Here is a 20,994-nt window from a genome sequence, read left to right as displayed (position 1 = left end):
AGGCAAGAATCCTAGTGAAAGTTAGAGTCACTCAGTCATGTCCAGCCCTGTGCAGTCTCATGGATTTGTTGCCTGCCAGGTTCCTCCATCCATGGAATTTTCCAGGCAAGAATACTGCTGCTGCTAAGTCACTTCAGCCGTGTCCGACTCTGTGCGACTCCACAGACGGCAGCCCACCAGGCTCCCCCGTCCCTGGGATTCTCCAGGAAGGAACACTGGAGTGGGTTGCCATTTCCTTCTCCAATGTGTGAAAGTGAAAAGTGAAAGTGAAGTAACTCAGTCGTGTCCAACCCTTAGCGACCCCACGGACTGCAGCCTACCAGGCTCCTCCATCCATGGGATTTTCCAGGCAAGAGTAGTGGAGTGGGGTGCCATTGCCTTCTCAAGTTAAAGTCACTCAGTTGTGTCCGAGTCTTTGCAACCCCAGGGACTATACAGTCCTTGGAATATACAGTCCATGGAATTTCCAGGCAGAATACTGGAGTGGGTAGCCATTCCCCTCTCCATGGGATTTTCCAACCCAGGGATTGAACCCAGGTCTCCCACATTGCAGGCGGATTCTTCACCAGCTGAGTCACCAGGGAAGCCCAAGAATACTGGAGTGGGCAGCCTGTCCCTAGGGTCTCCAGCAGATCTTCCCAACCCAGGAATTGAACTGGGATCTCCTACATTACAGGTAGATTATTTACCAGCTGAGCTAACAGGGAAGAATACTAGAATGGATTGCAGTTTCCTCCTCTGGGTGATCTTCTGACCTAGAATCTGAATTTCTTGATAAAGACCTTTGCTAATATATTCCTGGCTCCCAGTACTCTGGCCTGGAAAATCCTATGGATGGAGGAGCCTGGTAGGTTGCAGTCCATGGGGTCGCTAAGAGTTGGACATGACTGAGCGACTTCATTTTCACTTTTCACTTTCATGCATTGGAGAGGAAATGGCAACCCACTCCAGTGTTCTTACCTGGAGAATCCCAGGGACAGGGCTGCCATCTATGGGGTTGCGACTGAAGCAATTTAGCAGCAGCATGAGACTAGCTCTCCATCATAAATCTTGACTTAGGAATGCACCCACTGCCTGCAAGCACATTCCCCTACACCCTAAGTTAACTATACAATTGTCACAATGGCCCCTCGAGATGTGAAGTACAGCTCTGGGTCACCATCCACCTGATTCTACTCTGTAAGTAAGTTCCGTTCCGTTCCGTTCAGTCGCTCAGTCGTGTCCGACTCTTTGCGACCCCGTGGACTGTAGCCTACCAGGCTTCTCCGTCCATGGGATTCTCCAGGTGACAATACTGGAGTGGGTTACCATTTCCTTCTCCAGGGGATCTTCCTGACCCAGGGATCGAACCTGGGTCTCCCGCATTATAGGCAGACGCTTTAACCTCTGAGCCACCATAATAAATGGATCCACTGATTATATGGAGCTACCTGCCTCAATCTTCAATCTCAAAATACCTTCTCAGTGCAGTGGGAAGGTTTTGTTCCCTCTGTCCTCAGACACCACAGAAAAGACCAAAATTCAAAATGTGAAGTTGTCTTTAATGGATGCATATTGAATGTGCACCATCATTAAATCAAAAAATTGTTATGTCAAACCACTGTATATTGGAAACCATCTATAATTTCTTAAACTGAAATCCAGGTTAAATTTTATGCAAATTATACGTGTACCAACTTATGCTTGGGGGAAATAATTGTAATATGAAAATTGATAAATGATTTTAAAAGCAGAAGGCAGACAGCTTGACATTCTTGAAAGTGAAAGTGTTAATCGCTCAGTCATGTCTGACTCTTTGTGAGCCCATGGACTATAGCCCACCAGGCTCTTCTGTCCATGGGGTTCTCGAGGCAAGAATACTGGAGTGGGTTGCCATTTCCCTCTCCAGGGGATCTTTCCAACCCAGGGATTGAACCTAGGTCTCTGGCATTGCAGGCACACTCTTTACTATCTGAGCCACCAGGGAAGACATGGACTTTCTTAATTTCGTACAGCTATTTGCAAATGAAATTATATGCGAAGGAAGAAAAAAGAGGGCTGAGATTTTCTTTTTTCTTGAGTATTTTTTCCCTTCACTACTGTAGTATCTGTATACATCACTCAGGCTTCCCATGTACCTCAGATGGTAAAGAATCTGCCTGCAATGAAAGAGACCTGGGTTCTAGCCTTGGGTTGGGAAGAACCCCTGAAGAAGGGAATACCTACCCACTCCAGTATTCTTGCCTGGAAAATTCCATAGACAGAGAAATCTGATGGGCTACAGTCCATGGGGTCACAAAGAGTCAGATACAACTGAAAGACAAACACCAGCACTAGCTATACATCACACATTTTTACATTAAATCATAAATAGTCACACTGTTGGGGTTTCTCAGATGGTACGCCGGTAAAGAATCCGCCTGCAATGCAGGAGACTCGGGTTCAATCCCTAGAGCAGGAAGATGCCCTGTAGTAGGAAATCGCAATCTACCCCAGTATTCTTCCCTGGGAAATCCCATGGACAGAGGAGCCTGATGGGCTATAGCCCATGGGGTCAAAAAGAGTCAGACATGGCTGAGCACCTGAGCACACACGTTCACTTTTATTTCTTGTCTCTCCAAATGGTTTACAATTTCCTTGAAGTCAGTAAGAAAACCTTATATCTTGTTGCTTGTTTTCATGCATCCATTTATTTAATACATATTCATTAAGGTTCTACTTTGTGCCTGACACTGTATCAGGTTTAAGCCTGTTATTTGACATCAGTCAGTTCAGTTCAGTTCAGTCGCTCAGTCGTGTCCGACTCTCCGCGACCCCATGAATCACAGCACGCCAGGCCTCCCTGTCCATCACCAACTCCCGGAGTACACTCAAACTCATGTCCACAGAGTCGGTGATGCCATCCAGCCATCTCATTCTCTGTCGTCCCCTTCTCCTCCCGCCCCCAACCTTTCCCAGCATCAGAGTCTTTTCCAGTGAGTCAACTCGTCTCATGAGGTGGCCAAAGTATTGGAGTTTCAGCTTTAGCATCAGTCCCTCCAATGAACATCCAGGATTGATCTCCTTTAGAATGGACTGGTTGGATCTCCTTGCAGTATAAGGGACTCTCAAGAGTCTTCTCCAACACCACAGTTCAAAAGCATCGATTCTTCGGCGATCAGCTTTCTTCACAGTCCAACTCTCACATCCATACATGACCACGGGAAAAACCATTGCCTTGACTAGACGGACCTTGGTTGGCAAACCCCAAACAAATATTTATTGATAAATAAAATGCATGCCCTCTACTAGCAAGTAGCACATTCATTTTATAAACACTTATAAAAGCTCTCTGATTTTGAGATCCTGTGACCACAAAAATCCCATAATCTTCAATAGCTCCTAGGTTTCAACTGTTGGGAGTTTCAACTGTTGGGAGTTTCAACAATCAGGCTACAGCTGGATTTAGAATATATTCACTTGCTCATATTTCTCACAGTTTAGTGTAACTTTTGTTATTCCTGCTAAAAGAATATTACCACCTTTCACTTTTCTTCAATTTGGTATAAATTGCTATAAATAAATAAAATAGAAAAGTATTTAGCCACTTGACAACTATAATAATAGGGGACATTTCTATAATGCCAGTTTTATAAATAAGCCAGAAACTCTCCAGATTTGGCAAGCTATATCAGTAAAAATTGAGGAAAGTGAATGGTTTATTATAATTTAATGGCACAGATTTCTGTTGAGGGTTTATGTAATTTACAAATATGCCCATAAAAATAACATTTTGATATAATAAATATTCAAATAAATAAATAAATGTCACCATGATGTTCTCTTGAGTGACAAGAAACAAACAGCTAGTATTATAGTCCCAGATGTTTACTTAAATTGGCCCTGAAAGATAGAGAGACCACTGGGTAGCCATCATGGTTATGGATGCACTTTTTATATCGAGTCAGTTCTAAGGGGAAAATGGCCAGTCTATCTGCATACCATCCAGCTATACAGAATCTATCCGTCATCATTTGTGCTAGTTTCTTTAATACAGCTTTGAATTTGAAGAGATTCTTGATTTTTAGTGTGCACATACACACACACAGAAAAGAAGGAAAAACCTTTAAAAAGAATTCTCTTCTTTAAATTAAAAGAAAGTTTTTCTTTGAGCTGGACCATGAGGCATTCGGGGTCTTAGTTCTCTGGCCAGGGATCAAACCTATGCCCCCTGAAGTAGAAATGCAGAGTCTTAACCACTGAACCAACAGGTAGTCCCAAGAAATCTCTTTTTCATTGAGCTAGACATTGTGACTAACAACTGGCAGGGATCATTCAAGGCTCATAATGAGGTCATCTTCTTCCAGTGTGGATTATTTTTCTTCTATAGATATGTAGAAAGAACATTTATTATGAGGGGTTGGCTCGCATGATTACGGAGACTGAGAAGTCCCATGACAGGCTGTCTGCAAGCTGGAGGTTCAGGAAACCAGTGGTGTAGTTCCAGTCCACACCCAAAGGCCAGGAACTAAGGGAGCCAATGGTGTATGTCCCAGTAGGAGTCTCAAGGCTAATGGTGAAGGAGAAGATGAGTCTTCTCCTTAAGAGAGAGCACACTGGTCCTTCCTCAATCTTTTTGTTCCAACTGAGGCCCTCAATGAATTAAATCAGGAGTCCCCAGGACCGGTCTATGGCCTGTCAGGAACTGGGCCACACAGGAGGAGGTGAACAGTGGGTGAGCGAATGAAGCCTCCTCTGCATTTACAACTGCTCCCCATCGCTCACATTACTGCCTGAGCTCTGCCTCATGTCAGATCAGCAGTGGCATTAGATTCTCTTAGGAGGACGAACCCTACTCAGAACTGCCCATGGGAGAGATCTAGGTTGTCGGCTCTATATGAGAATCTAATTCCTGGTGATCTGAGGTGGAGCTGACACGGTGGTGCTAGTGCCGGGGAGAGGCTGCAAATGCAGGTTATCATTAGCAGAGACATTTGCACAGAGACCATAATAAATCAACTGCTTGCAGACTCACATTAACACCTCACTGATAAGTGAGTGGTAAGTGACAACTGTATAATTATTTCATTATATATTACAGTGTAATAATAATAGAAATAAAGTGCACAATAAATGTAATGCACTTGAATCATCCTGAAACCAGCCCCCCACCCTAGTCTGTGGAAAATTGTCTTCCACAAAAATCAGTCCCTGGTGCCAAAAAGGTTGAAGACCACTGGATTAAATTATGCCCCAGGATTATTTTGTTTTTATCAGCCATCTAGGCTAATGGCAGATCTAAGTCCAAGTGAGGATGGAAATGACTTCAACCGAGCTTCAGTTGTGAAGAAAACTGGTCTTCTCTAGGGTTTGCAGGAAGCACTGCTCATTGTTTCTGCCTCTCCCCCATGCTTTTGCTTTTGCAACTAGCAAGTTCCTTGTGAGGAAAAGTAGCTTCAAAGGCAGGTCTCTTCTCCTTCAGCTTCTCTCTTCTTCTGGATCTTTGTCCTGGAAATTCCTCCTGCCTTGGGAGTTCTCCATTGCCTCAATGGGGTATTTAGTATGCTTTGTTTTGCTTGTATTATTCTCAAGGAGGTTGGCTCTAAATCAACTTTACAGTCAGAAGTGGAAGTTCCTTTACCCCTATATTAACTGTCAATGTCACTACTCATCTAGTACTTCCAGCTAATTATCTGGGATTGATCCTCAATAGTTCAATATCTCTCTCTTTTTTTGCCTACTCTGCACTTGTAGAAACGTCTCTCAAAACCAGACTCTTCTGCTACTCACTGACCTTGATCAACCAGGTTACAATTGCCTATGCAGTTTCTATCTGATCTTCCTGCCACAAGAATCTTTCAAATCTAGTCTTCAGTAGGACTGTGTCCAAGTTCATTTAAGCTTCTATAACAGAATGCTATAGACCAGGTGGCTTATAAACAACAGCAATTTATTCTCACAGCTCTGGAGGTTGGAAGTCCAAAATCACGGTGTTGGCCAATTCAGAGTCTGGTGAGAATCCACTTCGGGGTTCTTAGGCAGTCGTCTTCTTGTTGTGTCCGCACATGATGGAAGGGGCTAAACAGCAGTTCATGGACTCTTTTATAAGGTCATAAAGCCTATTTATGAGGGCTCCACCCTCATAACCCAATCACCTCCTACCTCCCAAAAGCTCTACCATCTCACTGGAAATTCGGTTTTCAATCTGACTTTTGAGGGGACACTTTCTGTCTACAGTGGACAATGTAGCATCAAACGTCCTGGGGATTAAATAGTTAAACAGGAATCCCGCACTCTGAAATGCTAGTTAGGAAAAACAATGGAGTCCTCCAGGAAGTTATGACAACCCTCTGTCTACTCAGTGAAAGAAAGATGTTCCTTTTTGGCTTTGAGTCAATCAAGAAGTTTCTCATTCACCCAATGGGAGTTACCCACAAGCCATCTTCAATTAGCACCAGAATCAAAGTTAGCTGATCTAATGACTCCAGTATATACTGACTGAAGGATCCTACAAGCAGGAGAGCTGCCTCCCCACCCCAAAGAGAAGTGAGCAGCACATACTTTTCAGAGAATCTCAGGGGGAAACCAAGTGTCTTTATTAAGAGTTTGATACTTAAAGTATTGGGCTGGCAAAAAAAAAAAGTTTGTTCTGATTTTTCCATATGATGTCATAGGAAAACCCAAATGAACTTTTTGGCCAACCCAATAAAACAGGAACTAGTAAAGATAAGAACATATTTCTGAATTGTCATAACTTGGCACAAGACAAAACCTGTGCTGATGCGAAGCAAAGAAAAGCAGAGCGATGTAGCCCAGGCAGACACAGCAATACCTGGCTTGGCTTCACCTTATGAGCAGCTTTAAGAGGAGGAAGGGGTGCCAGAGAAATACCCAGGCAACCCCCACCATAGGATATTGTTTTGATATAATTTATTCTGTCTGGGTAGGCTCCAAGTGATGCCAGTACAGACAGCTATATAATCATCCACTGATAACCTGGTCCTGTCATGCTGACAATACTTCCCTGGTTATTACCTGGAGCATCTCATATTTCTGAATGTTGCTGAGATTAAAAAAACTAATGAGAAAACCTGGAAAGGAATATGCTGAAAGGAACGTGGCTTTTGTTCTATAGTGATGTGACCACAGATGATTTTTCTCTATGTTTTCCAAAATTCCTTACAAGATAAATAAATAAATGTCAAATACAAATGGTACAAATAAGCAGCAAAATCCTCTAAAATAATAAAAAGTGCAGTAGAAACTTTCTCTTTGAACTTGAGATTTTTGTAATTACATCAGCAACATAATTACAAATACAAATTTCTATGTATAAGATGGGGTTAGAGGGCCTTGTGTCTCATGAGAGATTCTTAGAAGGAAATGTTCCTGATTATCAGTTGGCTTCTTCTACTTTTCTTTTTAACAACACATTATGGGACTTTCCTGGTGGTTCAGTTGTTAGAAATCCACCTGCCAAGGCAGGGGACTCAGGTTCAACCCCTGGTCCAGGAAGATCCCACAAGCAGCAGCACAAATAAGCCAGTGCACCACAACTACTAAGCCTGTGCTCTAGAGCCTGGGAGCCACAGCTACTGAGCCCGTGTGCCACAACTGCTAAGCCTATGCTCTACAGCCCATGCTCCAAAAAAGAGAAGCCATTGCAATGAGAAGCCCAAGCATCACAACTCAGTGAGTAGCTCCCACTCACTGTAGAGAAAGTCCATGCATAGCAATGAAGACTCAAAACAGCCAAAAACAAAATTAAAAAACAAGCAACAAAAAACCCCAACACATCATTTATTCTCGCCACAGAGAAAATGTACAAAACATTTTTTAACTCATATTATTTATGGGAAAACTTTTTACCTAAAATTCTCATATTCTTCTACTTGTCGTTTCCATGGACAGCTCTGGATATTTGTGATAATCTGAAGATAGTCATCCTCTGAATACCTAAAAGTCAAATGTCAATGAAATTAGAAAATAAAAATCTCACTTATTGATAAATGAATATATAAATCATCGAATGATATTTATAATCTACTCATTCTAGCTCTCTAAATCTTTTCTTAAATAAGGTGATATAGAACAAGTAAACCTCATACTCATGTCAAGACATCTAGGAGCATGCAATTCACAATTATTATGTTGATCAAGGAATGTGTAATTTGCATGCATCATAAGTCAAGTTTAGTATTATGAACCAACCATGACAGCACATCAATTCACACATGTAAACTGTGGCTATTTCACCTTAGCTTTTCATTAACAAATACATATACTTTCATAGACATTTAACATAAATATAAAGTTTATCATCTTTTTCAGACTCTAAGTTGATAGATTTCCCTGGGGATATATGGAAAACATTTCCCCAAAATAATCATCTTAACCTTTGATTTTGAACAGAATATTTATAAAACAGGTTCAGTTCAGTTCAGTCGCTCAGTCGTGTCCGACTCTCCGCGACCCCATGAATCACAGCACGCCAGGCCTCCCTGTCCATCATCAACTCCCAGAGTTCACTCAAACTCATGCCCACAGAGTCGGTGATGCCATCCAGCCATCGCATTCTCTGTCGTCCCCTTCTCCTCCCTCCCCCAACCTTTCCCAGCATCAGAGTCTTTTCCAGTGGGTCAACTCGTCGCATGAGGTGGCCAAAGTATTGCAGTTTCAGCTTTAGCATCAGTCCTTCCAATACAGGTTAGGACAGGTTAAAAGAGATGTATATTAGGTATAAAAAATCTAAGGCACAGTTGTACAGTATGGCCAGTTCCCAGTCCCTGGTAGACCTCCCTCCATCTGAAATTTCATCATTAATCAGTAACTCCTTTAATCATAAAATAGCCTCCAGTCTTTAAGGGTTATCAGTTAAAATACATATATCCTTTTGAGTGAAAAAAAAAAAAAACCTTAAATTTCCTTTCATCATTGTCATTAGTTGCCAGTTATGATCAAGGTTTTGCAATAAAGAGATAGAGTAGATGTTGATGAGTGGGTAGGGAAGGCAGTAAAGAATCTTGTCAGGAACGTATCTTCCCCAACACCACACAGTACAATGCATTCCCTCCAAACTTTACCCCTAAAAGGCATATTTATTAGAGGTCGGGAAGGTAGTCAACCAAGTAACTCCTTTGCCCTTTAAATTTACCTGCTTTTCGGGTATTTCTCATGTCCATGTTGTCACTAAGATTAATCAAAGCTATTTTCTGTTGGTTCCTACTGAAGAAAGGTTGAAAATCTTGAAAGACTTTGCTAAATACTAAAGGAAAACCAAAGCAAAGAGCTATTATAGAAGAGATTAAAAATAGTTTTAGGGACTCCCTCAGTGGTCCAGTAGGTAAGACCTTGCCTTCCAATGTGAGGGAATGTGAGTTCAATTACTGGTCAGGGAGCTAAGATCCCCTATACCTTGCAGTCAAAAAACCCACAATATAAAACAGTAGCAATAGTGTACCAAATTCAATAAACACTTTAAAAATGCTCCACATTTTTTAAACAATCTCTTTAAAAAAAGTTTTACTTGCATACAGGCTTCATTTTATCTTACCCCCTGGGGCCCCAAGACTTGCCACCAAGGAACTTGAGAAACCTATACTTTAGCGTCATAGCTTTGTCTAGATGTGGCATGTTCCTGCTGGATTGAGGAGTTGGCTGCCCCCACATAGTGACAGTTATCTAAAGTTGTTGTTGTTTAGTCACTAAGTCACATCAGACTCTTGCAACCTCATGGGCTATAGCCCTCCAGGCTCCACTGTCCATAGGATTTCCCAGGCAAGAATTCTGGAGTGGGTCGCCATTCCCTTCTCCAGGGGATCTTCCCAACCCAGGGATCGAACCCAAATCTCCTGCACTGCAGGCAGACACTGAGCTACCAGGGCAGGGCAATTTCATATCTAAGTTTAGTCTAGAACATTAAAATTTTCATTCATTTCCAATTGGAATAAAGGTGTACTGTAAAATACCTAGTCTTTAAAATGTAGTCTTTGCATGAAGTCTTTGCTTTCATGAGATATATCCCCCAATAAACTGTAACTGGCTCCAATTTAACTTAATATTGAAAGATGTTAATCATAATGTATCTAATTTTACTAGTATGTTAGCTGCGTAGAAGGGCTTTTGTCTTTAAAGTCCTTGATATGTATTTATTTTTAAGAGTTTTTTTTTTGTTTATTTTTTCTTCTTTTTTTCTTCTGTTTCTTTTTTAATTTTATTTTGTATTTTTAAGATTTTTTTGATGTGGGCCATTTAAAAAATCTTTATTGAATTTGTTACAATATTTCTTCTGTTTTATGTTTTCGGTTTTTTTTTTTTTTTTTGGCCCAGAGGCATGTGGACCTTAGTTCCCCGACCAGAGATCAAACCAGCACCCCCTGCACTGGAAGGTGAGGTCTTAACCACTGAACCACTAAGGAAGTCTCTATAGTCCCTAATATTTAAAACCAAGTTGAATACATTACAGCAGACCTATATTCTATTAAAGGAGAAATACTCCTGGCCATTTTACAATCAGAAGACAACACTTGAGCTACCTGGGGTTGCTATGTTCAAAGAATCTCTTTTTATGTCCAGTCTAGAAAGGAAGCATTATCCTCTGATATTATAAAGGGGAAGAGCAGAAAATAAGAAATTGAAGGGGGTTGAAGTGAGTTTTCCCCGCTAGTGCTTGCCCTTTTCTACTAAAAAATCACCAATCAGCTTTTTTGGAAAATTAAGATCACCACAGTACTATCATGATTCATAAGCAGGGAGCATGGTTAGAGAAGGAAAGAGCACGAGTGTCACAAGTGTGGGCTAATTTGTGAAATAAATGTGACTCTGTAGTAGTTTTCTGTTGGGCTTCCCTGGTGGTCCAGTGTGGTTAGGAATCCACCTTACAGTGCAAGGGACACTGGTTTGATCCCTGGTCCAGGAAGATCCCACATGCCTCAGAGCAATTAAGCCCATGCATTACAACTACAGAGCCAGCACTCTAGAGCCCAGGAACAGCAACTACTAAGCTCTCCTACTGCAACTCTTGAGTCTGTGCTCAACTACTGAGAGCTGACAGCTGTAACTACTGAAGCCCGCATGCCCTACAGTTGTGCTCCACAACAGGAGAGACCTTTGTAATGAGAAGCCGAAGAACCGCAAGAAAGAGTAGCCCCTGCTCACTGCAAATAGAAAAAGTCTGTATGCAGAAACAAAGATGCAATACAGTCAAAAAATAAAATAAATAAATATTAAAAAAAAAACTTTCCTGTTGAGCTCTAAATCACACTTTCTGCAAATTTACATTTATAGTTGGTATTCAGTTGCAAGGTACAGCCTTTACCCCACAACTCTGAGAGGCAGCTACCTATGATGTCACCCCCATTATGGATGACAAAACTAAAAGTTCTGAGATGAACAGCTTACTCAATGTTGTATTATAAGCAGATGAGCTAAGAATTAAAGTCACATCTTTTGATTCACAGTCTGGCTCTCTAATATATCATGCTGCATCTCATCTATTTTCATAATGAAACTGAAAATTAATCCCATCAGAAGTATTTTCTGGTACCAAGACATACAATAAATCATACTAAATAATGCAGTTATTTTCAAAAGAATAAATAACGTTTATTTAAGTCATTATTAATAGCATTCAAAATGAGATGTAGATTATAAATAACATACACAATGATACTAAGTAAATATAATATTAAATTTTTAAATATTTCCTAAGACAAATATTGTATGATATCACTTACAGGTGAAATCTGAAAAAAAAAAAAAACTAATGAATATAACAAAAAAGAAACAGATTCACAGATACAGAGAACAAACTAGTGGTTACCAGTAAGGAAGGACAAGACAGGAAGAGGGAATTAAGAGGTACAAACTACTGTGTATAAAATACATAAGCTACAAGGATCTATTGCACAGCACAGGGAGAAAAGCTACTGTTTTAAATTAACTATAAATGGGGTATGGGTTTCCCCAGTGGCTTAGTGGTTAAGAATCCATCTGCAATGCAGGAGATGTGGTTTGATCCCTGGGTCAGGAAGATGCCCTGGAGAAGGGAATGGCAACCCACTCCAGTATTCTTGCCTGGAAAACTCCATGGATAGAGGGGCCTGGAGGGCAACAGTCCATGGAGTTGCTGCAACATTGCTGCAATGAAGATCAAAGATTCTGAGTGCCGCAACCAAGACAGCACGGCCAAATAAATAACAACAAATATTTTTTTAAAAGATATAAATAGAGCTTTTCAAAAGGTATAATTTATGGTTAATTATATTTTGGTTAGTTAATTAGTATTTTGGTCATCTGATGCAAAGAGCTGACTCATTGGAAAAGTCCCTGATACTAGGAAAGATGAAGGGCGGAAGGAGAAGAGGGTGTCAGAGGATGGGATCACTGATCCAATGGACATGAACTTGGGCAAACTTCAGGAGATGTTCAGGGACAGGGAGGCTTGGCATGCTGCAGTCCATGAGGTCATAAAGAGTCGGACACGACTGAGCAACTGCACAATAGTGGTTAGTTAACTAACTGCCCAGACCTTATCTTAGGATATTCATCTATCAATCCTACTTAAGCAGTTGAGATACTAATTTAGTTTCCAATAACATCTCTTCATGGTGAAAGTCAATTTTTCTGTCTATTGAAATGGATGAAGACACTCCAATAATATTAAGTCAGTAGGCTTCTACATGGTATTCTATTTAGATCAAACATCTTTTGTAGTTAGTTTCTACAAAACCCCTGAAGAACTCAGGCCTACATAAAAATAAATTCTGCAAGTCAATATGGTGGTATAAGATTTTCAGTTAACACAGTCAATCATTTCCACAGGGAAATACTTTTTAAGGAATGGCTGATGAATGTGTGACAGCTAAAAAAGAGAAGTATGTAGCAAAGCAGACTGAACTGAGCTATGCACAGTACTGACCTACCAACAGTTCATTCACTGAAGCTGGGAGAATTCAATTTGCATCCTTTTTAACTCAGCAAGATGGTAACTTTTCATTATAATGCTGTGGTTATTATCACTGGCATAGGAGAAAGAGATCTCAAACCTTTATTCTCTGCATACTGTTTAGTGTCCCTCACACAAGTCAAATTTTCAAAAACCAGTTTTAGGAATTAATTCCTGAAGATGCTGAAGTTCTTCACAGAGTCAGTGAAATCTCCAAATTGCCACAGTTGAAAAAGTCAGAAACTTATTTTAAAGAAACTTTCTCTGTCCTGAACCATTAACTTTTGGGGTTTTTACAAAAGTTATTACTATAAGATAGTAATTACATGTTTAAGACACATGTTAGGAAATACTGCAAACAGTGACTAACTTTAGCCAACCAAGAGGGAAAGGGGTGTCTATTTACAAGGGCAGGGGACGTGGTAGAGAAAAGGCTACATGGACTGGTGAAGCATACTTAGGTGACAAGAGAGACAGAGGAGGAAAGCTGTGACCGTTCAAAGTTCACACACCACCCAGCAAGAGCTATAACTACAGGTATAGAAGAGGCCACAGGATAGGAGAGATGGTCTTCGGCAAAGAATGAAGTCATACCTAAACTAGGGCCATAGAGAGGAATCCTGGGAAATAAGTGCCCCTGACTTTATCTCTCCTCATTTTTCACTCTCCTACCAATGACTTCTTTTCCAGTGAGTCAACTCGTCGCATGAGGTGGCCAAAGTATTGCAGTTTCAGCTTTAGCATCAGTCCTTCCAAGGAACACCCAGGATCGATCTCCCTTAGAATGGACTGGTTGGATCTCCTTGCGGTACAAGGGACTCTCAAGAGTCTTCTCCAACACACTGAACTGAACTGAACTGAACCAATGACTTCTAGAAAGTGGCCCTAATCACAAGCTAAAAATTATGAGAATCCAACTAAGGTACCACAAAGAAGTCAGCCTCCTGAAGCACAGAGCAAGAATGAAAAAGACAGAAAGTAGACCTGGAAGGTTAAGAGAAATGTATAGCATAAACAGAAAGCTATTCATGGTGATATTTATCAGAATTATTTGGGGGTAACAATTTGGGCTTCTCAGGTAGTACAGTGGTAAAGAATCTGCCTGCCAATACAGGAGACACAAGTTTGATCCCTCGATCTGGAAGATCCCCTGGAGTAGGAACTGGCAACCCACTCCAGTATTCTTGCCTGGAAAATTCCACAGACAGAGGGGTCTGGCAAGCTACAGCTCATGGGGTCACAAAGAGTAGGACATGACTGAGTCACTAAGCACGTACATACGCACACATGCACGCATGCAACAGTTTGCTCCATTGGACTGATTTGATTATAGTGCCAAAATCAAGCAGTACCTCACTGTCAAGAAAATGTAATTGTAAGGATTTTCTTCACAAACATCTGCAACATGCAAATACATCATCAGGACAGAAAGAATGAATAAATAATGAAGTGGCTATTTAACGTGTCCACATTTTCTCTCACAGCACTATTGCTATATGATTTCTGAAGAAGAAAACAAGATGACCCCCCCTTGCAAGTTCATAGAAAGAAATTTTCAGACATATAAGAGGATACTCAGAGTTTAAAAACCATAATTTCATAATGTTATACTATCAACATTTAGAACTAGGATCCTATATATCACAAGGAATCAGAAAGAATCAATTAATTTAGTTAATTAATTAATTAATCCATCTCTTGAAAAGGAGCGTATAGTCAGAGTGAGCTAAAAGAGTGAATGAGCTGGCACGGATAGTGTACCTGGGAAGATCTTTAAACCATACCAGAGTGCCTATTAACCTTTTGCCTTTTAAATTCTTATGACTCATATAAGCCGAGTTATCTCTTCCTCCTGTATCCTTTCCACCACCCTAAATCCTCTGAATATCTCCACAGCACTTAGCTTTTGTCTTCATGTATTTACTCAATAAATACTTACTGAGTATCTCTTATGTGTAAGGTATTGTTCTAGAGACTGATAATTAAAATAGTGAACAAAATGAATTTTTTTAAAAAAATCCATGTTCTCATGAAATTTATACTGTAATAGGGGATTGTGGACAATAAATCTAATGTATGGGCTGACTTGTATTTCTCCAAATTTGTATGTTGAAATTCTATCCCCCAGAACCTCCAAACATGACTGCATTTGGAGATAAAGCCTTTAAATAGGGGGTTAAATTGAAATGAGATCATTAGTGATCCCTTGATCTCCTGAGACCACTAAGGATACCTGGGTCTCCTGAGACCCAGATCCCTTGGTCCCACTCAATCATGTCTGACTCTTTGCAGGCAGATTCTTTACCATCTGAGCCATCAGGGAAGCCTAAATTAAAATGAGGCCCTTAGCGTGGCCCTACTCCAATCTGCTTATGTTCTTACTAAGAAATGAAATTTGTAGATATAGAGAGATACCAGGATGGTGGCATACACATAGAAAAGACCAACCAAAGAGAAAAGACCATATATCTATGCTTCATACATATAGCAAGAAGGCAAGGAGAGAGACTTCAGAGAAACCAAACCTGCTGACACTGCAATCTTGGACTTTAAGGCTCTAGAACTACGAGGAAATCAATTTCTGTTGTTTAAGCCATCTTGCTGTTGGTGCTTAGTCACTAAGTAATGTCCAACTCTTTGTGACCCCATGGAGTGTAGCTCACCAGGCTCCTCTGTCCATGGGATTTCCCAGGCAAGAATATTGGAGTTTGATCCTGACCTGGGGCTCAAACCTGCGTCTCCTGCACTGGCAGGTTCTTTACCACTGAACCACCAGGGAAGCTCTTTAAGCCACCTGCATGCATACACGCTAAGTTGCTTCAGTCATGACCAAATCTTTGTGACCCTATGGACCTGTAGCCTGTCAGGCTCCTCTGTCTATGGGGTTCTCCAGGCAAGAATACTGGAGTGGGTCTCCTCCAGGGGATCTTTCTGACCCAGGTATCAAACCTGTGTCTCTTACGTCTTCTGCATTGGCAGGCAAGTTCTTTATCACTAGTGCCACCTTAAGGGAAAGCCCTTAAGCCATCTAGTCCATGGTAATTTTTTATGGCAGCCCTACCAAACTATATATCAAGTGATACATAAATTAATAGCATGTTGAAGTATCTCATGTACTTAGTACTGTGAGGAAAGATAAAGCAGAAAAAGAGGGAAAGTCTTTGAAATAGGACTGCAATATAAGTGCGGTGGTCAGGGAAGACCTCCCTGGGAGATAGGAGTTGGGCAGAGATTTGGAGAAGAGGATTAAGTAAACAATGCACATATGGAGGTATGGGAATGGGAAGAACATTCTAGACAAAGGGAAGGACAAATGCAAAAGTCAGAGGTAGAAGCAGGCAGGATATGTTCAAGAAACAGCAAGATGGTCAGATTTGCTGGAAATCACATACAAGTCACTCAGAAATCCACTCATGAAGGTGGAAGGTCACAGGAAATCTGATGGTAGAGGATTTGCTATTCAAAGCGTGGACCTCAGACTAGAACTAATGGCATCAAATAGTAAGAATATCAGAAAAGCAGAATCTCAGGCCCTGTCTCAGACTTACGGAATCAGACTCCGTATTAAAATAAAATCCTCAAATGATTTGTAGACACGTTAAAGTTTTTAACAGCTTCATTGAAGTATAATTCACATACCATACAATTCACCTATTTAAAGTATAGAAGCCAGTGGGTTTTAGAATATTCACAGATATGTGCAACCATCACTATAGTCAATTCTGGAACATTTTTGTCACCTCAGAAAGAAGTCTTATATGCTTCAGCTATTACCTCCTGCATCCCATAAATTTTGACATACTGTGTATTTATTTTCATTCATCTCTAATTATTTTCAATTTCCCTTTCTATTGCTTCTTGGACCCACTGCACAGTTAGGAATATGTTGTTTAATTTCTATATATTTGTGAGTTTCTTAATTTTTTCCCCTAAATATTCATTTAAAATTTCATTAAAATGTGGTCATTGTATTATTTTTATTCTTTAAATTTATGGAGGTTTGTTCTATAATCTAGCATATGATTTATCCTGGACAAGGTTTTGTGTGCATTTGAAAAGAATGTATATTCTGTTGGTGGGTACTATACTCTATAGAAGTCTGTTAAATCTGGATGGTTTATACAGTTCTACTATTTTCTTATTGACCTTCTGTCTGGTATTGTATCCACTACTGAAACAGATTATTTAAGTCTCCAATTATTGTTGTTATTTCTTCCTTTATTTGTCAGTTTTTTCTTTGTGTACTTTGGTGCTCTGTTATTAAATGCATATTTGTTTATAATTATTATAACTTTCTCCTGGATTGACCCTTTAATGATGATAAAATCTGCTTTATTTCTACTAACACCTTTAGTTTTAAAGGTTTATTTCTTCTAATATCAATATATCCACTCCAGGTTTTTTTAATATTTTTTATGTGAACCATTTTTAAAGTCTTTATTGAATGTTACAATATTGTTTTTGTTTTATGTTTTGATTTTTTGGCACTGAACCATGTGGGATCTTAGCGCCTCAACAAGGGATTGAACCTCTACCCCCTGCATTGGAAGGCAAAGTCTTAACTAGTGGACCTCCAGGGAAGACTTATTCTAGCTTTCTTATGGTTACTGTTTGCACATGATATATTTCTCTATCCTTTTACTTTCAATCTATTTGTATATTTGAATCCAAAATGTGTCTTCTATAGGTAGCATATAATTTGATCATGCTTTTTAATCCAGTCTGACAATCTCTGCCTTTTGATTACATGATTTAATCCAGTCACATTTAATATTACTACTGATACAGTAAGATTTACCTCTGCCAATTTACTTTTTTAATTTTTTTAAAAAATTCAAATTAATTTATTTATTTTAATTGGAAGCTAATTACTTTACAATATTGTGGTGGTTTTTGCCATACACTTGCATAACATCTTTAATAATTTAAACTATATTTTAGTGGTTGCTCTAGGCTTTACCATATATATATCTTATCAGAATCAGCTTTCAATTTGTACTAGTTTAACTGTACTGATATACAGAAATAATACTCACATAGCTCTCTTCCCTTTTTCTTCTTTGTGTTGAATTTTTGTTATACAATATTACATTATTAATGTTATAAACCAACATTATTATATTTGTTACTTTGCCATTCGTAATCATTTCCTTAGCCTGATACAACTTTGCTTCTACCACCCTCTTTGTGCTTTTTATTGGCAAATATATTACACGTATACTTGAGAAGTGCTGCCAGGACTTTGCAGGCTGCTGTAAGAATTTTGTCTTTTAAGTGAACAGAAAAATGACTTGATCTAACTTACATTTAAAAAGGTACCAACTCTTTACTTCATTGAGAATATTCTCCAAGAGAGCAGGAATAAAAGCTAGAAGAATTAGAGATGTTTGCCAATAGTGAAATAAAGATGGCTTGGACCAGGGTGGATGGAAGTGATAAAGTGAGTAAGAAATTATCTACTTCTGGGTACAACTTCAAGGTGGCCAGTAAGATTTAATGATAGATTTAGATAAAAATAAAGGAGTCAAGAATAACCCCAAGCATTTAGGTCAGAGCACTGGAAGAACAGACTTGCCATTAACTGAACGGGAAACAGTGCTGAAGTATAAAATTCAGAGAGCAATCCAGGAGATCCTGTGAGATGTATAAGGTTTGAGATTCCTTATGAGTATCGCAGGGAAGTGTTGACTGGGTCAGAGGTAATATGAATCTGGAAAGAGGTCCAAATATAAATTTGGGAGTCATCAGTAGGTAGATGGCAGTTAAAATTCATGAGATTAAATGAAGTCCTACAGGTCTGAGAAGAAAGATAAATGAGGCTGGAAGACTGAGTTCTGGGACACTCCAGGGTCAAACGTGACGGGAAATGACAAGGAATCTACAGAGAATGAGAAGGAGAAGACAAAGTATTGTAAACATATGACTTTCTTTTTTGGTTTTGTTTTTTTGTTTCTTGTTTTCTATTTTTTTTGCCACACGGAGTAGCATGTGGGATCTTAGTTCCCTGACCAGGGATTGAACCTGCTCCCCCTACAATGGAAGCATAGCTTCTTAACCTCTGGACCACCAGGGAAGTCCTTGACTTTCTTAATGTACTGTAAGATGCTAAAGAGGAGAAATAATTTCTTTATCACTGTGTCCCTTATGCAAGAGTTAAACTGTTTGCAACCATGCATACTTTGAAAAACCTCCCAGCGAGTCTGATACACACCTCCAGGTTGAGAACAATCGTCTCTGTGCCTGTTGTAGTGCTGGGCACAGAGAAGCTGTTGTGTGTTTCTGAAATTGAAATTTAACATATAATTAGAACATAAAACACCCAAATGCTTCAGATATTAGTTTTGAAATATGACAATAATTAGCCATCTGCCATGACCTTACCAAGAGAAGTCACACTGATCCCCAAGTTATAGTTAGGGTAATTGTGCAAGATAAAGCTTACCTGCATAAATTTACATTACAGATGCTTAAGTAGAATAAGCATCAAGATGTGAGCAAAGTAAGTATATACTTAATATTTTGGATAAGGATTGCTTTTAAGTAGCTTTGCATTATAAAGTCAAATGCCTTTCTCTTCCTGTATTTGTGACTTGCAATTCTGTTTTCATTAAGAATGGAGCCATACAGTAGCAAGAACAGAACAGTCAGAGTTTTATCCAAGCCTTGGATCTGCCACTTCTAACCATCTCATGTTCTGCAAGCCCTTTTAAAGCCCTCTGAGTTCATTACTTACACTTGTGGAATTAGAATAACGAAACCTCCTCTGAAGAAATAAACTATAGATATACTTACATTTCCTTGCATACAGTAGGTCCACAAAAATTACTGTTATTACCACTACTGAAAATTCAGTTTTGTTTCCACTGCACACATGTTCAATAGCTCAACTGTGTCTGACTCTTTGTGACTCCACGGACTATAGTCTGCCAGGCTCCTCCATCAATGGAATTTTCCAGGAAAGAATACTGAGTGGGTTGCTATTTCCTACTCCAGGGGACATTCCCAACCCAGGGATCAAACCTGTGTCTCTTGCGTCTCCTGCAATGCCATTTGGGTTCTTACCAGCTGAGCCATGGGGAAAGACCCTGTTTCCACTGACAAACACTTAAAATAATACACTATTCCAATCTTCAGTATGGTAACAGATGATACTAAGCAATTCTTGCCAAGCATCAACTAAGGGATTCCAATTAGAAGTATGCTGATTATTTTCCAACATCAACAACCACACACAAATGCCATTATAAAAATTGTCATCATGATAAAAATATAATAGCATAAATGATTATGCATTGAGTAGCCAATTAGTTATCCAAGCTTATATTATAAATTACTCCAAAACTTAGTAGCTTAGTTTTACAACAATAAACTATTACTGCCTAGTGTGTAATGGTCAGGAATTCATGAGTAGCTTAATTGGATAATTCTGGGCTAGCAGCTCATTATACTGTAAAGTCAAGATGTAGGTTGAGGTTGAAGTATCTACTTCCAGGGAGGCTCACTGACATGGCTGACAAAGTGGTCCTGGCTGTTGGCAGAAGACCTCAGGTATGTGGACCTCTCAATGTCCCCATGACATGGTAGCTGAGTTCCCCCAGAGCAAGCAACCTAAGAGAAGGTAAGGCAGAATTTTCAAATACTCTATGACCTGACCTTGAAATCACACCTCATTATTCCTGTGATATTGTATCGGTTACACAGGGCAGTCCCCTTTAGTGAGGCAAGGGAAAAATATGTAAACGCCAGGTAGGAAGGACTATTGGGCACCATCTTGGAAGTTTGGCTACCAGAAATAGTAGATAAACAATACCTTTAACAGTACTTGTTATATTTGAAAATGGTGAACAAATGCAATAGATTTGCTTTCTTTCTCCATCTCACTTCTGAAATTGGTAATGATTATTTCCAATTATTTCTTAATGACCTTAAATAAGTGTGATTATTTTTATTGTCACTCTCTTCCTATTAAAGGTTTCCTTCAAGTGACTTGCTATTTGAGCAAGTACTAGGAATCCTTCTGATGTGAATACATAATCAAGATTTTAGTATAATGCAGAAGTCAGTGTTTCAATTTTTCTCTGAGGGAAAAT

General features: G+C 39.6%; 1 protein-coding gene across 2 annotated transcripts in view; it reads right to left on the bottom strand.

The window, feature by feature from the left end:
• Nucleotides 1–20,994, bottom strand: part of ST8SIA6 (ST8 alpha-N-acetyl-neuraminide alpha-2,8-sialyltransferase 6) — a 146,891-nt gene that overhangs the window by 32,970 nt on the left and 92,927 nt on the right. For both annotated transcript variants that reach the window (XM_088844420.1, XM_055424548.2), the window contains one exon: nucleotides 7,828–7,914. In XM_088844420.1, coding sequence (XP_088700546.1) covers nucleotides 7,828–7,914 — 87 coding nt within the window. The remainder of the gene's footprint in view (nucleotides 1–7,827; nucleotides 7,915–20,994) is intronic.

This window comes from Moschus berezovskii, chromosome 15 (assembly GCF_049115385.1).
Source record: "Moschus berezovskii isolate FMDL1 chromosome 15, NW_MosBer_1.0, whole genome shotgun sequence".
NCBI classification, from domain to species: Eukaryota; Metazoa; Chordata; class Mammalia; order Artiodactyla; family Moschidae; genus Moschus; species Moschus berezovskii.
Note: the sequence above shows the minus strand (reverse complement) of the source record. Positions and strands in the feature narration are given on the sequence as shown.